General features: G+C 41.4%; 1 protein-coding gene across 1 annotated transcript in view; it reads right to left on the reverse strand.

Annotated features, from left to right (window-relative positions):
* The window catches only part of CHN2 (chimerin 2), a 167443-nt gene extending 146401 nt beyond the window's left edge, over positions 1–21042 (reverse strand). Inside the window, exon 1 of the mRNA XM_076331264.1 lies at positions 20925–21042. Within this exon, the coding sequence (XP_076187379.1) occupies positions 20925–20973 (49 nt within the window). The 5' untranslated portion in view covers positions 20974–21042. The remainder of the gene's footprint in view (positions 1–20924) is intronic.
* Positions 21043–21304: the final 262 nt, after the last annotated feature.

A 21304-nucleotide genomic window follows, 5' to 3' on the forward strand; every position in this document is an offset into this window, starting at 1 on the left:
GCGGGATAAAGAGGGTTAAGATGCTCGTCTATTCACAGAATTCCTTATTTTAGCCCCCATCCCCCAAGTTGTCCACCAGAAATTCCCCAGAAATTGCTGTTAGGACTAAGCAGTTTCAATCCAAATCAAAGCCTATGCCTGTGTTATTCCAGAAAGTAAATAAAGACTGTAAGAATAGCTGGATGAAACACACAATTAAAACAGCTAATGGAAACAAAATAATCACAGGCTTTATCCTCATGATCAAGAATATCACACAACATTTAACTGACCAATGGAGACATGCTGTCACTTCATTTTGATGATGCAATCAGCTCTACACAGTTGATCCATGTACTATGTGGGGACCTGCTGATAAAAGTGATGTTCTGCAAAGGCAGAAATGCCTATCCATATGGAGCTCATTGCACGAATAAGCGTCTCTTTAAACTCCTGGCTGGATTTCTCACTTATCCTCATTATCTGTTATTGAGCATTTGCAGGGATCTAATATTCTGAACCACGGAGCCAATTCCACTTTTACTGCTCTCCAAAGCATTTCTACTGTTCCACCAAAGAGGTTCCAGAGATTTAAGTATAAGGGGCGTTTAGTCCCTGTTGAAAAGATTTAAAAGTTTGTATTTCAAACTATTTTCCAAAAAGTTTAAATTAACATCTGTGTCATCTCTGAAATTCCCTACATGGCTATTTGATGTATAATGAGTTATTTCCCAAGATTCAATGGGACCAAAGTGCTTCATGTAAATAAAGATGTTATGTTCCTTATTATCATGCCACTTTAGATCATCCTCCATCTGAAAATTTAAACTTATCAAGTTACTGACAGATTAAAAAAAAAGTTTGTAGAATGTGTTTAAGTTAGAGGAATCTGTTTCCTAAAACATGACTTGACTTTGATAATCTCTCTGCTTTTAAAGTTATCTTAGTCTTGATTGTAAAACATTTCATATATGAAAGAAGTTATTCATTCAGCATTTAAAAGCTGCAGTTTAAAAATTCTCATGGTAAAATATACCCCCTTGTAGATGTTATTTATCTAAAGCTGCTCAAGAGGACAGTTTAGGTTAAAAAAAGAAAGCAAAACAATCAGAAAACTTTGAATCCAAGGATTAATAATTAACCAGTTGCTAGTAACGGCTTTATTGAATTGGAAAGACAAACTGTCAGCTGCACAGAAATTCACAATATTTTTATAACCCAGGTAGTATGAAATATTGAACCTGAAAATTGGCACTATTTCTCCAGGCAGAAAAGTTTTTTTGGCACTAGCCCAAGTTAATACAATAGGTCACAGAACATCGCCGTTTCCAGTCCACTGTTTCAAAGGAACGGGGAAAAAAAATGATAGAAAAAAGACTGCATCCTTCAAAGAAAAAAATCAAGTCTTTTCATGTAGACAGCAAAACAGGACTCTAAAATGTTCATGTATGAGTACACTTCTTCCCCCTTCCCTTTTTCTTTTAAACCTTTGGCATTATAGGGGTATTGCTATCTCTGTTTAATAAGCACATTTCATCTAAATAGTTTTCTTGAGTTTCAGCTCACACACCTAATAAAACACACACAGTTTCAGAGATGTGCCAATATTGTAAGCACAAACTCTATGTAATGTTTTATTTTTTTAAAAGTAACACTTCATCATATGGTTGACAATTACATTTTAATATTGATGTCGACAGCAGCCCATGAAAATGCGCACCTAGACTCTCAACTTTGGAATTTTATGGCTTCTCATCACTTGGTAATAGACTCCCCTTAGCGCCATTTTTTCTTTGTTTGTAATACAGAATATTGTCCTTTTTTCTCAGAAAGCTCCCAGTATGGTCAGCTGTGCTAAAATTAAAAAAAACACCCCAAGATGCTCTATCAAAACCCAAGAATGCCTCAGATACTAAGGAATTAGCAAAATACATGTACAATTAATACAATCAGTATTGCTTCCTACATGAAAGGCATGGAATGATACAGGCACCAAAAGGTTTTACAGATATGAATGAGAACATACGCATGAAGGAGGGCAAGAGGAGGAACTGAAGAGAAAGGCACGGGCACTTTGGAAAGCCTCTGAATAGCAATGGTGTAAGAAGAGATCGACATGCCATATACCTTTGAAGAGAAGGAAAAATCAGATTTCGGATGACAGATACTGGAATAAGGAGAGGAGAACCTTGCTAAGCAAATGCTAGAATGAGATTTCCGCTTTTTGTCAGCTCTGTTTCTCAAACGGCACCGGCTGCCAGCTCACAGAAGGATGAGACGAGTGCCAGAGCCACGCACAGCGGCAGCAAGAGCAGGGACCGGGAGCAGGCAGCAGGCTGGGACACCCCCTCTCTCCGGCAGCAACAAGCTGTTCAGTCTGTTCAAGCTGCCTCCTGGATCTTCACCCTGCGACTCCACTCTAAGTCAGGCTTAATAAACCCTCCGTTTTCCTACACATCTTCTCTAGCGCTGGGGATTACCATGAGCAAAGTGAAAATGGTGCGCAAGGGTACAGGGCTTGCTAAGGCAGAGAGGAGCCGCACAAAGCAGGGCAGATGCACTCAGGAGGAACATACTCCCCAGGGAGATGCCTCAGGAAAGGGAGAGGTGGGAACACATCATCCCAGTCGGATGAAAGCCTCTGGGGTGGTGCTTCTGCTGCTTCTGGAATAGACCTTCCTAGCCATTAACCGGAACACATTGCAGTATAAGCTTTTCCTCACTCAATTAACACAGAGCCACTCATCTTAAAATTGTATTAAAAATATTAATAAACTATAAATAAACAACCTGAAACCAAGTGAGGACTTAGGCATACGCTCTGTACACGTTCATGTCATGGTCAAACTGAAATCAAGTGTGACCAGCCAAGAAGAGGTGCTTCTCAGAGAGAGGTATTTCCAGGCTGTTCAGTCTCTGCATCTGACACATGCAGCTGAACTATTCTCTAGCAAGCTCTAAAAATAAATTCGCTTTCAGATAAAGCTCAATGTTGTAAAATTCAAACACACAGAGAAAGGTTCAGAAAGACAGCATGGAAAACATTATATTATCATAAAGAGAGCTCATGTTTGATGTTTAAAGAAAAAAGTTCACAGAGCACGTGCTTCTTGCCTGGAACAGGTCAGATCAAGATTAATGGCTGGGTAATGTGACAGCTTTTGAGTACATGTATATGTATATTGACTCTACTATTAAATTTAAACAAACTCCATCGTTTTGGTTTAAAGAAAGAACGTCTGCTCACTGTTTCATCTTTTCTGAAATTCTTTTACCTTCTTCTATTACAGTATTTAAAAATTACTAATGCCGCTCAGTTTTTCTTCCTGTTGAGCAGCAGAGTGTCAGTGATGTCTTATGATGCAATCCAATTACCCTTATGTTTTCCGACTCTCTAAAAAGCTTTTTCATTAAAAAAAATACCACAGCTAAGTGACAGGACTTTACTAAGCTTGTTTAGATCACATCAGTCCACACTAATTAAGGCCCTTCATTAACACTTATTGACTCCTCAGCTGGATCTATCACAGTCAACTGTGACAAAGACATGTGATTTTAGGGGAGTGCTCCAGATTCTTCCAGGAATAAAGTTCGCCTATTTTGGCTTCAAAAAATATGTCTAATTGTGCAAGTTGTCTTGCTAAACCATCTTGATCCAAATTCCAAACCACAGTAGCTCAAAACTGAGACCCTCAAGCAGCCACAGGTGTTGGAGACGCCAGCGTTACATCTGAAGGGACAGTTTCTGCTAGCTTAGAGCCTGATAAAAGCAAACAAAAACCAGCTTCAGCTGCCTAAATTCTACATTTAGAATTATTCTTCCTGTCAAGAACAATTATCTGCTCCCTACCTACGATGAACAGACACATGTGCTTACACATTCGCACATAGTTTTTACAGTTTGGACATTTTTAATGGGTTTCTAACTGTAGGTAGTGTTGATACACATACTAGGAAATTTTGACAGAACTGATAAAACCTTCGAAATCTGATTTTTTAAGTCACCCTGGAGGATACATTAAAGCTTGCTAAAAGGAAGCTAGCTAAATGGGGAAGCTAAGAGAGTTAAACCTTCCCAGGCGGCATGGTAAACAGAGATACCACACTGGAGGCTGAGAGCAAATACATGCCACAGAGCAAAAGAAGATTTGAAAAAGTGGAAAAGGAAGGCAGCGTAGCTGAACAGCAGGGTATGAGAAGTTATCAGAAGCAAGAAAACATCCTTCTGAAAGCTGGAGTCGTGTCCAAATCAAGGAAGCAGAAAGACTCATGAGCTATTGCCGGTTAAATAAATAAAAAACCCAAAACCAAAGCAATCTCAAACCACAATAAGGCAAGCTAAAAGACAGCCTGAGAAATGACTAGCAGAAGACATAAAAATTAACAGCAACCCCTTTTTCATGTCCAAATGCGAAGCCTGCCAGTCTGACCAATAGATGATCAAGGCATAAAAGCAGCACTTAGAGGCCATAGCAGAAAATAATCACGTATTTTGAGCTCTACACATAGAGAACACAGAGCTTAGAGAAGCCGCCACATCAGAATATTTTTCTTTATGAGGGACTGATTGGATCATCCATTTCAAACTGAGGTTTCAGTGCAAGAGGCTACAGAACAAACGTATGAACAATAACAATTTGTACAGATCAGATGATATTTATGAAAGAGTTCTTAAGGAACTCATGGATGAAACAGCACTATGACTAACTGCCTCTTTTAAAACTGCCTCAGTATCAGAGGACTGCAAAATGGCTAACATGCCTATTTTATAAAGAGCCCCAAGGGAAAGCCAAAAAATTCCAGGTAGCCTGACATCTGCACTGGGCAAGTTGGTAGAAACTATTAAAAAGAACAATACTAGCAGACATGCGATAATATGTTACATTAGGCAAGTCAACACAGCTCTCGTAAAAGCTTGAAAATACCATGAATGAAAAAGAAAAGCAAATATTAAGGAACAGAGAACAAAATGAGAACACCCTAATTCCAATGCAACAAATATAAGATGCATCCATCCCTTGATGACTGTTTTCATTTCTGGTCCATTTTTATAAGATTACATTAGGACTGGAAAGAGTAGTAGAAGACAACGTGGATGACCAAAGATATGTAGGCTATTCCATACAAGGATCAGCCAAGTACCCTGTGACTCTTCAGCGCAGAAAAGAATTGACTGTGTGACTATGATAAAGGGCTCTATGCCACTTCAGATTTCACACATGTATAAAAAAATAATTTTCACTGTTTCTTCCAATAAAAGAGGTAGGGTGTATGAAATGAAACTAGCCAATGGCAAGTTCAAAAGCAAGTGAAAAAGGTATCTTTTTGCATAACACATTCAAACTCCGGAGCTTTTTGACACAGGATGTTTCAAGTTTACACAAGTCCACAGAACAACTCACCAAATTCATGAAATGAAATATAGTAGTAAAGTGTATCTATTAAACTTAAGAATCCAGCTCTTTGTCTCAGGAAGTTCCCAAGCCACAGATTTCTGGATGCCAACAGGATATTCTGCAGAAGTTTACTCTGCGCGTTCATCCTACTCTTACACCCTCTCCTCAGCATTTGCTGGTGGCCGCAGGTGGGAAGAAGACACGGGGCCGTAGCTGAGCTTGTGGCCAATGCTGTACAGCTCTTCCTATGCAAACATGCTCTAGCCACTGTTCTGGGTGTCGTGCTTTAGCCAGCTGCCCAGGACAGGCAAATATCTTGCAAGTAACCGAGAACACGGAAAATATGATGGCCGCAAAGTCATCTTACAGGAATATTGTTTGTCCCCCTTCATATGTTTTCAGCTCACCTACCTTCTGCTGCGTTTATTCTACTATTTCCAAAGGCAGGGAAAGAAGGACCAGCATGAGCAAGGCATTTTGAGTAAGTGACGCTAAGGGTTGGAGGTAGTCTCCTCATACTTGCACCATTGTAAGGCTGATTTCTATTTTCCTCTTACGAAGGCTGTCCAAAGAAAAATTATCCCTGACAATATAAACCCAAGAGGATGACTACTTAGTAGCACTTCTGTTTTGGTTCCCATTTGCACTGATGGAAACTTTACACCGCTCTGACAGGTCAGCTAGTCCTGGAACTTAACTTGTCTTACAAAACTTAAAGCCAGACTCTCCAATGATGCAACCCGGCTGAACTTCCCCAAGGTTTGGTTCCTTAGGATCACAGATTATAAAGACTGGTGTGTTTACTGGGCAGAAAGGCTGTTTTGGGAGGGGCAGTGGGATGAGATGAAGATCATCTTGATGATTAAGACAGACTGGCCTAAAATTTGATTTGGTTTCAAGTAATAACCTCACTACAAAACTCTTTTTTTCTCAGTATTGCAGAAAGCTGGTCCAGGCCTGAAGTTGAGTTTCTCATTCTTTCTTAGAGCGCCCTCAAATGAGAGCTGGCATCTCCCATTACATGGACTGCAGGCTCCAATAAATCACAAGATACAGTAAACTGAGCTGACTACCGAGTCTTACCCATAAGAGCGTATTTCTTTAAGTTTGTCACAACCTGGCAGGTAATCAGAAAGAAAATGCCCTTGCTCATGCGCTTATGGGAGCCTTAGAGATAAAAAAATCCTGAAGTCATTCTTGCTTGACATCACACGATCAGAATCAGTATCTGCAAGTAAGATAAACATATTCATGGCGGGGAAAAAATCTGTTAAAATAAAATATGCAAATGCTTTCAGGCTTGCATGTCGTTGATACTTTGGAAAGGTTTTGTGCGCCCACGATGTTTCTCCTTTCAAGGGTGGTAGGGGACACGTCCAAATCATTACCTCAGCAGCTGCTATTCCAAATGGTGCTCAACAGCCCCAGAAATGAACAGCATCAACTCCTTTAAGTACGTAGCAGTGAATAAATCTGTTCTGAAGTGTTTACTAGGGAACAGTCTGATCATCAAGGATGGGGAAAGTCAGTATCAGACTAAGTAACTGTCAGAACATAAATCCAGGATAACACTGTTCACATCATTGGCGCTACTTGCAGTTACTTAACTGGTTTAAGCATAAGTATACCTAACGCCAAGCCTAAGCGTAGCAAAGCTTTACCTTTGGAGGGAGAGAGTACATAAGAGAAAGAAAGGAAAAACAAAAAGAAATCTATCTAAATTTTACTCAGACAAAGCATGTCCTAAACTGATTTTATAAAGAGAACCAAAAACGTGTAAGACAAATTTGTGACACGCTATTATATAAAACAAAAATAAGGTAAACTATACTAAGGGAAACAAAAAGTCCTAAATACGTCCCTTACACAGGCCAAAGCTCCCAATGAGGTCCAAGGGGGGTCCTCAATTCATTCTCTAATGAACTGAGAATGTTTCCTGAAAAATCTTCTATTTTTACTCCATGTTGATTTTAACTTTAGTCCCTGCTAGTAGCTGACTGGTTCCATTTTTCTGCCTAATTTCTTCCCAGTTATGAAACAGGTGCTGTGAAGATTAGTTAAGTATTTACAGAATGATGAAAAAAGATTTTTTTTTTAAATCCTGCTACTACTAAGCTCTTTATTATATATTATAGTATATCCAGTATTTTTGAAGTTAACATACTTCTTACAAACCCTTAAAAATCCAGACAGTGATGGAGTTTCTTTCTATAAAATATATCCCTTTAAGATGAATTTGTGTACACTTATGTTTTCTAGACACTCTGGATGCTTTCATTCAATACACTACTGCCAGGAGTCAGTGTGCAGTTTTCTAAAGCTGCTTAAGAGGTGGAGCTGAAACCCTTTTCCTGTAAAGTGAAAGTAAATTACACTACTCAATTACACTTACGATCATTTTATATTGAGTTTTTTCTTCTTTAATTTTTGAGAAGTCTGTTTTGATAGGCTTATTATGCATATTGATAAGACGGATCGATTATTTTAAAAAAATCAACCTGAACCAGACTCCCCCTCATTTTTACCATTTAGGCTACAGTACTTGCCAATAACTGTGAATAATATAAATTTTAAATTACACTCTTCAGCAAATATATTTATTACTGTCATATCTGAGGAAGAGGAAGCAATTTCAATACCAAGTGATGACACGTACTCATCAAACCAAAAGAGATCAAAGGATCTGAAACAAATACAAGACAGAAAAGGCTTTCATGAGCCAAAGCCCTCTCCAGCAATTCTTTGAAGACAATGTGCCTCCTCCTTCTTAGTTAACAGAATTAAAGAAACAGCTTGTGGGGGGTGGGTGGCAAATTCCTGCTCTTTTCCTAAACATTCTCGTTCCTGTTATTTTCTTAAGCATACACACACATTTTGATACATGTAATTAATAATAGCATGCCAATTCTTCACCGTTTTGACCGTAGTTTACACCCACTATCCTCATGCTCCTAGCATTCTTCAAGTTACAAGATTTTTAGGCCGCAAACTGTCATTTATTCCATATTTATACAGCTACCAACCTCCCTGTGGCCTTTTCATGCAATCTCTATATAAATGTATGTCAGCATAAATGAAACAACAGTAATTATAATATCCTGTTCAACAACATTCAGCAAAGTAGACCTCCAATCCTGACTGCACCTCTTAACGTGCATGATATGAACGCTTCTAACTAATACTGACCTGTTCTGTTTAGCAAAGTTTTACTCTGAAACGAATCATCTTTATCTTCACGTCGTTTTATCCTTTTATAGTTTAACCATGATGTGATCAGCTCCTGTGCTACACACAATACTAAATAAAAGAAGAAAAAAAACCTTGAAAATGGCAGGTTCAGGTTTAAGTTTCTGATGTCAAGGATGCATCACGTCTCTGAAAAAAGGGAGCAATGAGCTTTCAAGAATACATTGAGCAGAAAGGAAAAAGAAAGAAAAGAGAAGCTTAGCGTTACTTGGTAAATGAGTATAATTAATGGTGTATTTCTACACCTTCCAAGTCAACGATCTACATTACTATAACTTAACTGGATAGTGTTCAGGAATAGCTGTTCCAGAATAACTACTCCATAACATTTCTATGTCTGAAGATTTTTTTTTCATTATAGCTCTTAAGACCTTTTTTGGAAATAATTTTTATGTGCAAACAAGCCCATATATAACCTGTACACATCTGCCAAATTTTGTAGCTCTAGAAGAAATCACACAGCATGCATTGATTTCTTAAGTTGCCAGTGCTTAAAGATTTACTGTTACATTAATCATTAAAAGTAATACATGTAACTCTCTGGTTTTGCACTTAAACTTCATTTTTTCAGGTTTATTTTTAAAATCAATGGTATAAGGCAATTTAATGGATTTGGGAGGAGAATTTCTTGTTTTTTCTTCCTTGGAGCTTATTGAATGAACTAATCCATCACTTCTGAAAGGAAATAAAACAACTGTTTAGCAATGCGCAATAGCACTACCCAGCAGTGCTACCCAACAGCATGCCCAGAAAACCTCTTCATTTTATGTTCACGATACTTTTTCAAATTGCAGGAGAAATCACTCAAACTGCAATATGGAAAGCCACCACAGTGGTCACTCCAGGCGCTGCGTCGATGGAAATGTAGCTCTCGGAGAGTTCCATAAAAATCCAAAACCTCCTAGCCTAGAAATCGTGTTGTACCATGTGCGTACCTAAAATGCTACCGTAGCATGGGATGCTTCTTCACTTTGACAGTCAACTGTTGGTTCAATCGGAGGAAAAAAGGTTATTACCTAATTCTTCACAGCCAGCGACTGATGCTTTCAGACGGATGCCTTAGAGCTCCCCTGCTCGTGCACTCACTCAGGAACACCAGATAAGGCCTGAACCCAACATTCAACATTTTGTAACAAAGCGCCAATGCACCTAAGGCTTTTCTCTCTCACACGCTGGGACGTACTCATCTACCACCAAAATGACCAGAGGTTCTACATTAAAAATCTGTAAAATTCTACCTCTGTTAAACACCGTGGTCTGATACAGCAATCCGCTTTGTAAAGAGTTCAGGATCCTGTTTTCTTCTCTCTATACAACCTAAATAAAAACATCTCTTTTTCTTGTCTACATAATTTCATAAATTCTCACCAATCTGACATCTACTTACCTCCATCCTCCAGTTCATCCATTTTATTTCTCAATGGTTTAGCAATTTAAAGCTGTTTTTAGTGTCATAATGGAAGAGGAGAAAAAAGCACGCCTGTCAATCACTATTTCCATAGCTTTAATTTGTCTCCCAGCCTCAAGCACTCACTCAGGAGCACTGAAGTTTCATCCATGGCAGCCACTCCTACTTAAGTCATCATTTACTGTTATTCTCTAAACTTAAGCAGAATTTCCAACGTACACTGATATGTTAGACACAAATGAGCATGAGGAAGCTTAGAATTGAAATTTGTCTTTCCATTTTTATTAAGACATCAAGGGGCTCAATATTCTTTCAGTAAACAAGTCCGTCAACACAAAACAACCTAACTACATGCTTCAGATTGCAAAATAAAACAAATGCAGAGCTATCACAGCATGATGCTAAAAGCTGTCCATCATCTTGGTTTGCCTGGCAGGAGATCAGGAGTTATGGAGAGTATGCTCTCTCAAGAAGCAGGTATTTATACAAATTATGTATAATTTAAGTCTTGTACATAATTCTTGGAAATTCATCACCAATGAATTGACATGTTCTATATATATATGATGTAAATGTACTGAATATTAAATATGTTATGTACCAGTACATAACAGGGGGGAGGTGTACCATGTAGCTTATAATAATTTGCCCCATCATAACAGCAGATGCTGCTGCTTCAATGGAAACTGCATTAAAGTACTCAGATAAGCAACTACCCAGTCCTGCAAGCTGCTGATTTATTACCTCAATGCAGTGGGAACAGAAGGTACCAAGCAGCTCGAAGGGTCAGGACTTAATACCTTGTGCTCATAAAGGGTTTTTCGTTTAAAAAACAAAATCTTTTACAAAGAATTAATTCAGCTTTCAGACACTTCTGTGCACTACAGAAATTTGATTGCAACATTCAGGTTTTTTTGTAAAGTCCTAAATCTTGGAACTTTGAGGAACCTTATATGAAAAACTCTGCTCTAGCTCTTAAAAGTTCATTAATTGCTAGCCTTAATATTGGAATAAAAAAGAATGAAATGTATATATATATACACACACATATACATACATACATAAATCCAGCTGGGTCATACATTCATAAAGCAAAGGAGAAGAAGAAACAAGCTTTTCAATCAAAGGAAGAAAGAGGGTTTGAGACAAATCTATGTATTGTTCTATACAGCACACTATTAATATGATTTTCCTATCAGGTCTCCTTGCAACATACGTGTGGGGTTTGGTTTTGGTTTTAACCTGCAACACAGAATGTCAACATCCCATATTTCAAACCCACCCCAAATTTTTCCTCTCTTTTACGAGCTCTTGGCTGTAGAAAGCAGGACCTAGAAGTCACGGCATGCTGACTCAGCAGTAACTCTACCAGCTATATACATAACAACAGCAATGATGGGTCAGATCGGTAGATTATCTCCCACAGTGACTATCAGTGGATACCTAAAGAATTGTAAAAAGATACAGCAGGTATATAGTGTATGTATTTCACCAGTTTCCCAGCCTACATACAGCTCAAGCACTTTAGACAGAGGTGACATCATTGCGTTCAACAGCAGTGGATGGATCTTTCTCCTGTAAAGTTACCTAAACGTGCTAACAGCCCCCATCAGCCACTAGCATCCCTAATTTTCCATGCCAAAGAGGTCCACAGTTTATATATGCCTCGGTGCTAGGAAGTACCTAACCCTGAACTCCTAACCAGGATAGGATATGGTTCACTATGAAGCTACACGTGGTCGCACACTATATAACTGCTTCAAAATGGGAGATACAAGGGCTGGCACTGTATAACATGCACAAATAGTACACAAAGGTAGGGTTCAGCCACACGCACAACAAAATACAACTGCCTTTAACACCAACCACATAAGATACCTTGGAAAAGCTGAAAATGGAGCATCTGTCTGGGTCTCTCATGATCCCCTCTCCTTCTCCTCTTCCCTTTGGGGCATTTTATCTCGTTTATTGGGGAATTAACGTGGAATTCATGCAGCTTCACACAGTGGAAAAATACTATAACAGATACTCCATGTCTTTTGAAGGCAAACGATACTGAAAGAGCTGTCGGATTTCTTTTGCTTTTGACCACAGCACAGGCCCTCTGGCACGTTGTACATTGCTGGAGCAGAAGAACCCCCTTCTCCCAGGAACTTCTGCCTGCCTTTGCAATGGCCATGCCCAGTATGCCTGTAGATGGTGTGTGCTTGCCATTTTTCTTCCTTGCCATAACACAAAGCCAAACATTTAACCAACTGATCTGTCAAGATAAGACAAATTTTTAGCAATTAAACATCTGCTCAACAAGCTGAATCTCATTTACAAACTGAGGTCTCCATCTCTTCTAACATTCAATTTTCTTCTTTGATGAAATAAAAAGCGTAACACCACAAACGTACTTCATAACATGTTGGCTTTTTTAAAAGCTACAAGCAATGTTTAAACAGCCAACAAGAAGGTGATAAGGAAAGAGAGGAATAGCTAAATGACAAGCTTGTAAGAAGAAATTGAGAAATGCGACTTGACACACAGGTCGCAGCAGGTGACACGTGATTTACTGATGATAAGAAAGGGCCCACCTAGTACTTTCTACACTGTCAGTAATAATACCATACTGGAGACACCTTGTCTCAGGGGAATCAGACTGCCAGATGTCTTATTTACTGAACTAATTCATTTGTGATGACCTTGATCAATAATACCAGAAGCAAGGCGAGCGACACTTGCACATTCTTCTGAATTTTAAAAACCCTTTAACCTCTCCTTACCTTACCAAACGCATCAGCCTGCACTGTCAAGTTTCAACCTATTCATCGGCAAACTTTAAAGCACGTTCATGTTACAAGGGCACTATTGCAACATCAGTTTCCTTCTACCGGGGATATACTCATGCTCCAGCCCCGGGATTTAGATTATTGCTGAGTAAAACAGGATGATGAAACTATTATTGCTGAATTGCACATGATTCATAGTTCGTAATAACCACCTCCAAATGTAAAATTCAAGTTTACATTCTCATAATCAAAGGTCAGAAAAAGACAAGAAGAATGGGTCATTATTCATAGCAGTTAAAACTACACACTTACACTAGCTACTGTATATAATTCTTAGATGAACTGCGACTACACCTGTAAAGAATGTGATATATACAGAATTACAGATTTAGAGCTTCTTGCATAAATCCTGCTACATTTCCCTGCAACAAAAGCTTTTTCATGCAATATTAATGTGCCATTCCTTAACACACAGTTCTCCAAATATTTAATCTCCTAAGTGTCTCCTCCTTTTGTAGAAGAGAAGAACAAGCGACAACAGACTGGCTCCCCAGCATGGGAACACCTTCTGCCAGCACTCAGTGTTGCAAGCAAGGCAAACCCAGCCACTGTTGCCCTTTAGTCAAAGGTATGTATATAAACAAAGCAACTTTAAAAAAATATTTGTCTAAAACACCAGGTTTAAGACTTACCTATGCACCATAATCGCCAAATTATTATCGTCTGAAACATGTAAAACATTATGGGCACAGGCATACAAGAGGACTGTGTATAATACTCACTGATGTAAAACATTCCTGCCTACAATCCCTCAGCATTTGTCATATCTAAGCCTTCTTCAAACCATCAAACAGAAGGCAAGAACTAGTCAATTGAACTGGTATCCAAAAAGGTCATCATCATGACAGCATGAAAGACTGTTCGTCTGATCCTCCGCATATGTCTCTGAGACAAGCAGATCCGTAAGAAGAATAAGACTTTTGCTTTACAGAGTACAAATATGAGCTAAAATGTGAAGCAGACATGCATTGTACCAGTTTCCAGGCTATTTTATTCCCAGTAATCCCAGCCTACACATTCAGTAACTAACTGTTAGAGCAATCACTACATCAGAATGGAGTACTTTGGCATTTTTCCCTTTTAAATATTTATTATTTTTAGTAAGAATGGTAAGTTCTATATAATCATCAAATACAAAAGACTTCAGCTTTAATTTAGAGCAAGAACACCCTGGCCAGCAGAAGCCTGGCATTGGGAACAGAAATAAAAAGAACTCTTATTGCCCTTTAAAAATCAAAAGTAGCACCTTATCAGCATAATGGCAGCATTATTTAAATAGCTTTCATGTGCCATTTTCACAACACAGTTTCTGTTAAATCATTGAGAATAAACATCTATTTTCATTTACTAATCTTTTTTCCCAATTAGAATCTCTCTGAATCTGTGTACAATAGTAATTTGATTTCTTCTCACTTGCTTGCATCTTAATTAAAATCAGCCTATGTTGACTTTCATTTTTACCATATATCTGCCTATTTCACATCATAGCACCTTCATGACCTCCAGAGAGTCATGAGCCTTTAATATTTTATTTTGACCTTGTTAAGTTACTGGAACCATCAAAGATTTTTCTTCTTCCCTCAGTAAGCGGTTTTTTATCCTTCTCGAAACGCAGAGTATGTGTGAAAACACATAGTTGAGAACTATGCTGCCTTTAAACAACATTTCTCTGTTCATTTATTTAAAAAAAAACCAAACAATTTGTTGCCTTTCAATTTATTACAAGAATTAGTTTATGAACCATAAACTTCATTATTAATTAAATGAGGATCACTGCTTAAATGATACTTAAAGACCTTTTCCCCTGATCTTCAGGACAGAAAAACAGTTTTCAATTTTCAATTAAAAAAAAAGATGCATCAATAATTGGTGATTTTAAAAGAATTTATAGCGGTCATCTTCTACATAGGTATCTGAGTTTACAAAAGCAGGGAGTTTGTGGGGAGAAGCAGTGTCTTTTATTAGAGCAGGGGACACAGCTGAAAAGTAAAAATCCCCTGGCAAGACACACAAGCCCTTTTCCAGGCCTGCAGCAGAAAGCTTGCCTATGTGTTTCAACTCTACCATTTGGCCTAATAACAGGTATTACTTGAAATGCACACAGCACACGAAGAAGCATCAATTCAGATGGGAAGCAGAAAGGTGCAGAGCTATCCCTTCAGCCTAACACCTGCAAATTTATCTTTGGAGCTTGTAGAAAACACAGAATACTGGGTACACCAGCACGTACATTTACACGTTTGCCTTGGGTCTTCATCCAAATTCTCCCAGTGTTACCACTCTCACAGCACAGGCTCAGACTCAGGCAAAGGTTTTGGCACAGTCCAAGTCCTGCTGGAGGAGAAAGCCTGATTACACGCTATTGTTTAGCAAACTCGTACTGACATTTACCTTCGGTGTGGACCCTTACCTGATAGATAGCCCACGCTACCTAACCTATCCACCCATTACAGGGAGGCTATCTGGCAGAAGGCTTTCCAAGCGGAGCTCAAAGCCTTAAAGGCAGCTGGGATTTACAGCCACTTCGTGGAGGCTTTGGATGGCACAACTGCACAGAGGCTGAGACGTCCGACACCTAGGAATACCACTGCACGGAGCCTAGCTGGGAAGCATGCTGGATTTTTTGCTCCTTAGACAAGCAGAGCAGACGCAGCCACGAAGGTCTGTTCACTCAGGACTGTATTTACATTCCAGCAAGCAGAGCCTCAAGTTTGTCAGTTGTGTACAATCAGTATTTGGCTACTGGGTGGAGGAAACTGGAGGCAGCTGGTGACAAAGTGGGAGAGGTAAATTGTTTGCCAGGAAAAAGCTGAAAAGTTTCAACAACAACAACAACAAAGTTTAGAAAAAGAAAGATCAGAATGAGTGAGAATAAGGGTCAACAGTAAGCTGGGGAGCGGCAAGGGAGTATGTCTATTTTAAGGAGAAAGCAGCATAAAGGAAAGCATAGAAACATGTACAGTCCTCTTTAGAGGACAGGAGAGAAAGCAAAGACGCTGCCTGTGGTTGAATCAGCACTTCGTCTAGGGAGAAGAACAAAATTTAGGGGCTTGCAAGGAATACAGCTAATAGATCACCTGGGCATGCGCTATAGAGGAGATTACAGGAAAGTAAAGTGGAATTCCCAGTGGAAGTAATTATAATTTCAGTGCTTCGTATGCTGTGCAGATTTACCCAAGGTCCAAAGAAGAATGCTTAATTTAACTGCTTATCATGCCCACCTTCTTCCCTCAGCACAGTATACCCCTTTCTGCCCCGGCCACCTTCAAACATGACTGTTGGTAGTCAAAGAGCAGCTTAAGTTCTGTCACCAAAAGCAGAAAGCTACAGATGAAGAAATACAATACAAATACCCATGGCTCTCCTGTAGATTTTGTTACCAGCTAGCTTACTGAAAAAAATCCTTCATAGGCTCCTGTCAGATGGGGCCCATGACAAGTACCTAGTATTATCGAACCTATAATTAGCAGCCTCACAGTGGCTGTTGAGACGAGTACCATAGACACGAGCTCTGAAGGAGGGACAGGTTCTCTAGCTGTGAAAGCAAAGCAGCAACAGATTCCTAAGTACAAATATTTGCTTTACCATCAGTTGATAGCTGAAGTCATAGCTCTCCATGCATGTTAGCTCCCCATCTGTACAACAGCTACAGCTAACCACCCTGCCATGTCACTGTGCAGGTAGTACTTATAAATGACTGCTCCAGGACAGAACCAAATTCTGGTCTGTAACGTAGACACAAGTTCAAGTGAAGACTACAAATCCCACTTGCACATTTACAGAACCGTAAGTGGGCAGGCAGAATATCTACACCATAAAATTCTTGGGCAACTTCCTCACATTAAATATATTTGAACTGTTTAACATTTTTTGTCATTGACATGAATTGGCAGGAATCGAAACAGAAATGTTACATCGCAAATGGTCACTTCCAGTAACACATTCTCAAGGCTTCAGCAGTCAGCATTCACGAGCAGACTTTTTTACCCCTGGGCCTAATGTGACTACTTTGTTCCTACAACACATCTGTGCTCACCTGTATAATGAATACGTGATTTTACAATAGAAGGGTAGAGATGGACACTGTCTAAGGAAGGAGAACTATCTGCATTTTAAGAAAGGTGGGTAAGAGAAAGAAGAAATCATCCCTTTAAAAAAGTGAATGAAAATTCCCATCTGCCACTCAAACTCTAATTTCCACTATTATCACGCAGTCAATAAACCTTTTTACTCCTTGTAAGATGGATTCTAGCTAACCCTTGCCTTTCCATACAGGCAACAGAAGCTAACCAAAATCTTGATGTGAATAGATGGAACCAGTAGATGCTCAGCACCACTTTGTGTTCAGATGGGCCAGAATCTGGCTATCAACCACTTCAACTTGTACTCATGCATATTCAGGTCAGCTATTACCCCAAAAGTTCTTAAAACAAACAGGTCACCTATAAATTCTCAAGTATCATGTCCTAGTGCTCAAACCTAACCACATATTTGGATGTTATAGACATTAATTTAAGGACAGAAGCGAGGCAGATCTTCTGTTGTTACCTCAAAGCAACAGCAAACCCTAACAGTGGTCTCAAACTTGTATTATTTATATGGTCTCAAGATGAACAGTTCTGTTTCTTCTCAGAATGTTTGTATATGAGTCTTGTCGTGGTTTAACCTCAGTTGGCAACTGAGCACCACACAGCCGCTTGCTCACTCTCCCCGCCCCCGGTGGGGTGGGGGAGGGAATCGGAAGAGTCAAAGTGAGAAAAACTCGTGGGTTGAGATAAAAAGTTTAATAATTGAAATAAAATAAAATACTACTACTAATAATAGTAATAATAATAATAATAATAATACACAAAGCAAGTGATGCACAATGCAATTGCTCACCACCCGCCAACCGATGCCCAGCCAGTCCCCGAGCAGCGGCCCCCCCGGCCAGCTTTCCCCAGTTTATGTACTGGGCATGAGGTCACATGGCATGAAATGTCCCTTTGGCCAGTTTGGGTCAGCTGTCCTGGCTGTGCCCCCTCCCAGCTTCTTATGCACCTCCAGCCTTCTCAGTCGGTAGAGCATGGGAAGCTGAAAAGTCCTTGACTAGTGTAAGCACTGCTCAGCAACAACTAAAACATCGGTGTGTTATCAACATTGTTCTCATCCTAAATCCAAAACACAGCAGTATACCAGCTACTAGGAAGAAAATTAAATCTACCCCTGCCAAAACCAGGACAAGCCTATTTTTAAAAAAACTTAAAAATAAAAGACATGTTTTGCTGAAGCTAAAAATGCATTTGCAAATATGGTAATTGTTCCTAGATTATTTCAAGATCTGAAAGGATTATACAAGCAATGCCTTCCATCTCTCCCTATGAGATGGACAAATGCTAAACTGCTCTTAAAGATGGGAAAAAGATCCAGCAACACGTTACACAGCTTGATCAAGGCCAAGCATCAAGTTAGTGGTAGAGCTGGGTCCTGCAGCATGGTATTCTGCTATCGACCACAAACTTCACTTCCTTTTTCCATTAGTAAAACCTATTGTGATACTATAACTTTCCCTCTTCTGTGGAATAGAAATAATTATACTATTTGGAAGTCTTCATATTGGTAAGTTAAGCATACATACAAATTCTACCAAATTAAATTTAAAAGCAAGACTGTTTGGTTAGATTATGTAAACAATATGCTCTAAGACTTGCTGAGTTCTGAGAACTGAAACCACAGACAGCCAAAATACAGCTGCACACAGTCAGATATGGTGTGTCTGCTAATATTGGAAACTTTATCATGCTGCAGCAAATTTAACTTCTGATTAGTATGTGCACAGAAGAAATATAGACTGAATGCACTGGAACAAAAACAAAAACCACTCCAAGGTTGTAAGTTATGAAAGCCAAGGGCACTCAGTTATTGTATGAAGCACTTGACAATATTTATTAGTTGTACTACTGTGGCATCTAAGAGCCCCAAGCATGGGCCAAGGCTCAGCTGTGCTCATTCTTGCAAAAATACAAAACAAAAGATAAACCATAAACTGCTGTAGGCTGTAGCTAAGGGCTTCTTACAAAGCAGGGTACTGTCAAGTGCCAAAACCCCTGACTTTTAAGTATGTACATCTAAAGCCCAGAGCTCAGTTCCTCGGCTAGATGTTAAGTTTGGTGCTAGATTCACCTGCTGAGCAGGAGGCCACCTGGAGTTAACTGATATCAACTGCTCTGGCCAAAGATGTGCCTGAACTCCCACTCTTCCCTGCAGTTCAGGCATTTGAACCGAGACTGCAAGGGAGACACATCTGTCAATTCAGGAGACAGATCCTGGAGCCTAGATTCAGTAAAGCCAGAGGGGATTCAGAGGTGTGCACTCAGCGACCTCTCTCAGAGGCTGGAACAGTATGCAAGAAAGACCTTGAGATTCGTGGAGCAAGGAAGCTATGCACATGGGGGACATGCTTCTGCAGCTTAATGGATAGAGCACCAAGGAAGAGAGTCCCAGGTTCCAGTCCGGGCTTTTAGGGTTGTTTCTGGTTTTATCACATAACTTAGATGTAAAAATACACAAATGATCCGTAAAATAAAAATCACATTGCCCAAACAAGTACCTTAACTAACAAGCTATGGAGTTGGGTTGACTCTTAGCTTGTTTTCATTCTGGTCTTGCGACTCTTGCATCGCGAACGTGAACACAAGGCAGAATTTCTCATGCCTACTTCTTTCAGGTGCGTTCTAGTTAAGGCAATCAGGGCTTGCAATGTTTGTGGTTTTTTATTAAAAGAGTTGGAATAAATATTGATTTTTAGGACACAGTTCTTTCTTTGGATCTGGCTGTAAGTGTCGCACGCTGGAACACTGACATAGAATAAGTTGTGTAAGTCACATACACCATCTTTAAAAAAACCATAGCTGCTCATTCCCTTTTAAATTTATTTATATTTTTCTACAGTTGTATTGACAGTCAAAGGAGCTTGTCTGCTTTTCACAGCACATATTGCTATGTTTAAGAAGTGCTCTTACAAATTCTCAATCTGGCACCTCAAATAAAACACTGAGTCACAAGTCCCTTGAACCCCAAAGTTGTTCATCCTTCTATTTACTCCTTCAGCCCACTAAAATGCCAGGATATTACTCTTTGCCAATTTCTCATAACTTAAACATTAAAAAAACTGCTCAGTGAGCTAAGAAGCAGGCGGCGGTACTATTATATCACTGCTTTCAATTTCAGGCTGCCTCGCTCGGAAATGCGCCGTAACTTTTCTGCCTTCCTGCGGCTCTGCAGGCAGCCAGCCCTCCCCGTCCGAGGGGCAGCAAGCCACCCCAGCACCCCCAAAACCCAGAGCAAGCACAAGCTCCTCACACCCGCCCACGGCCCCCGCGGCCGAAACCCTGTGGCGGTTTTTCACCTGGAGCATTTTTTATCCGGATCGGGAATTTAATCGTTCCCGGTCTTGCAGAAGTACTCAAAACGCCCTGGGTGCCACGACGCCCACCAAGGGGCACGTCTGGCAGTCTCCGACCGGCGGGGCACCCCCGCCCGGCCCGCGCAGGACCCGCGCAGCACGCCGCGCCGAGGTGCGATGCGGCGCTGCTCCTGCCCCGCGGGGACCGCGGCAGAGGACCCCCGTCAGCAGGGCCAGGTGGTCTCTGAACACCCCGGGCCACCCAAACCCCGAGGCGGGAGCTCCTAATAACGTGCCGGCCGCAGAGGCGCGGGGGGCCGCGGGCGCGCCCCTTCCCGAGCCGGGGGGGATGCTGCTCCCCCCCGGCGAGGGAGCCGGGCGCGGGGCTCCCCTCGCCCCCGCCCCACACAAAGGCCCCGCCGCGCCTTCCCCGTCCCGACCCCCCCCCCAACCCCCCCCCCCCCCCCCCGGCGCCGCCTGAGGGACTGCCGGCCCCGGGCGGGGCCATCGCCGCCCCCCGGGGGAGAGCCCGCGCGGGGCTCGGGGACCACTGCGGCGGCTGCCGGCGGGGCCGGGGGCGCTCAGGGCGGGCGGGACGGTGAGGCGCTCTGCAGACAGGTAGCTCCCTGTTAAAATGGAGGGAGGGGAGAAATGCGGCGCTCGCCGGAGAAACTTACCGGAGGAAACCGACGAGCCGGACAAACTGGAGTTACTGGATGCGGCCATGGTCCCTCCTCCTCGCCCCTTAGCTGCGAGCCCCGCGTCGGCCCCCGCTGCTGTCCGGCCGCCGCTGCCGCCAGCCCATCGCAAAGTGCCGGAGCCGCGTCGCGCCGAGCCGCCGCCGCAGCCCGCGCTCGGCTCCCCGCGCCGGCGGGGAGCGGGTGGCGGCGGCGCCCCGCCGAGGCGTTGCCGGCCGCTCTCCGGGGCTGGGCGAAACCGCTCGGCAGGTCAGGGAAAAGGCCCGCGGCGCTTCCAGTGCCTCTCTCCGCCTGGGGAGCAGCGTTTACCTTGTGATGGGGACGGGAGAGCCGCCCTGCCAGCGCCTTCCCTCGCCTCC

The sequence above is a fragment of the Aptenodytes patagonicus genome, chromosome 2 (genome assembly GCF_965638725.1).
Source record: "Aptenodytes patagonicus chromosome 2, bAptPat1.pri.cur, whole genome shotgun sequence".
Taxonomy (NCBI): domain Eukaryota; kingdom Metazoa; phylum Chordata; class Aves; order Sphenisciformes; family Spheniscidae; genus Aptenodytes; species Aptenodytes patagonicus.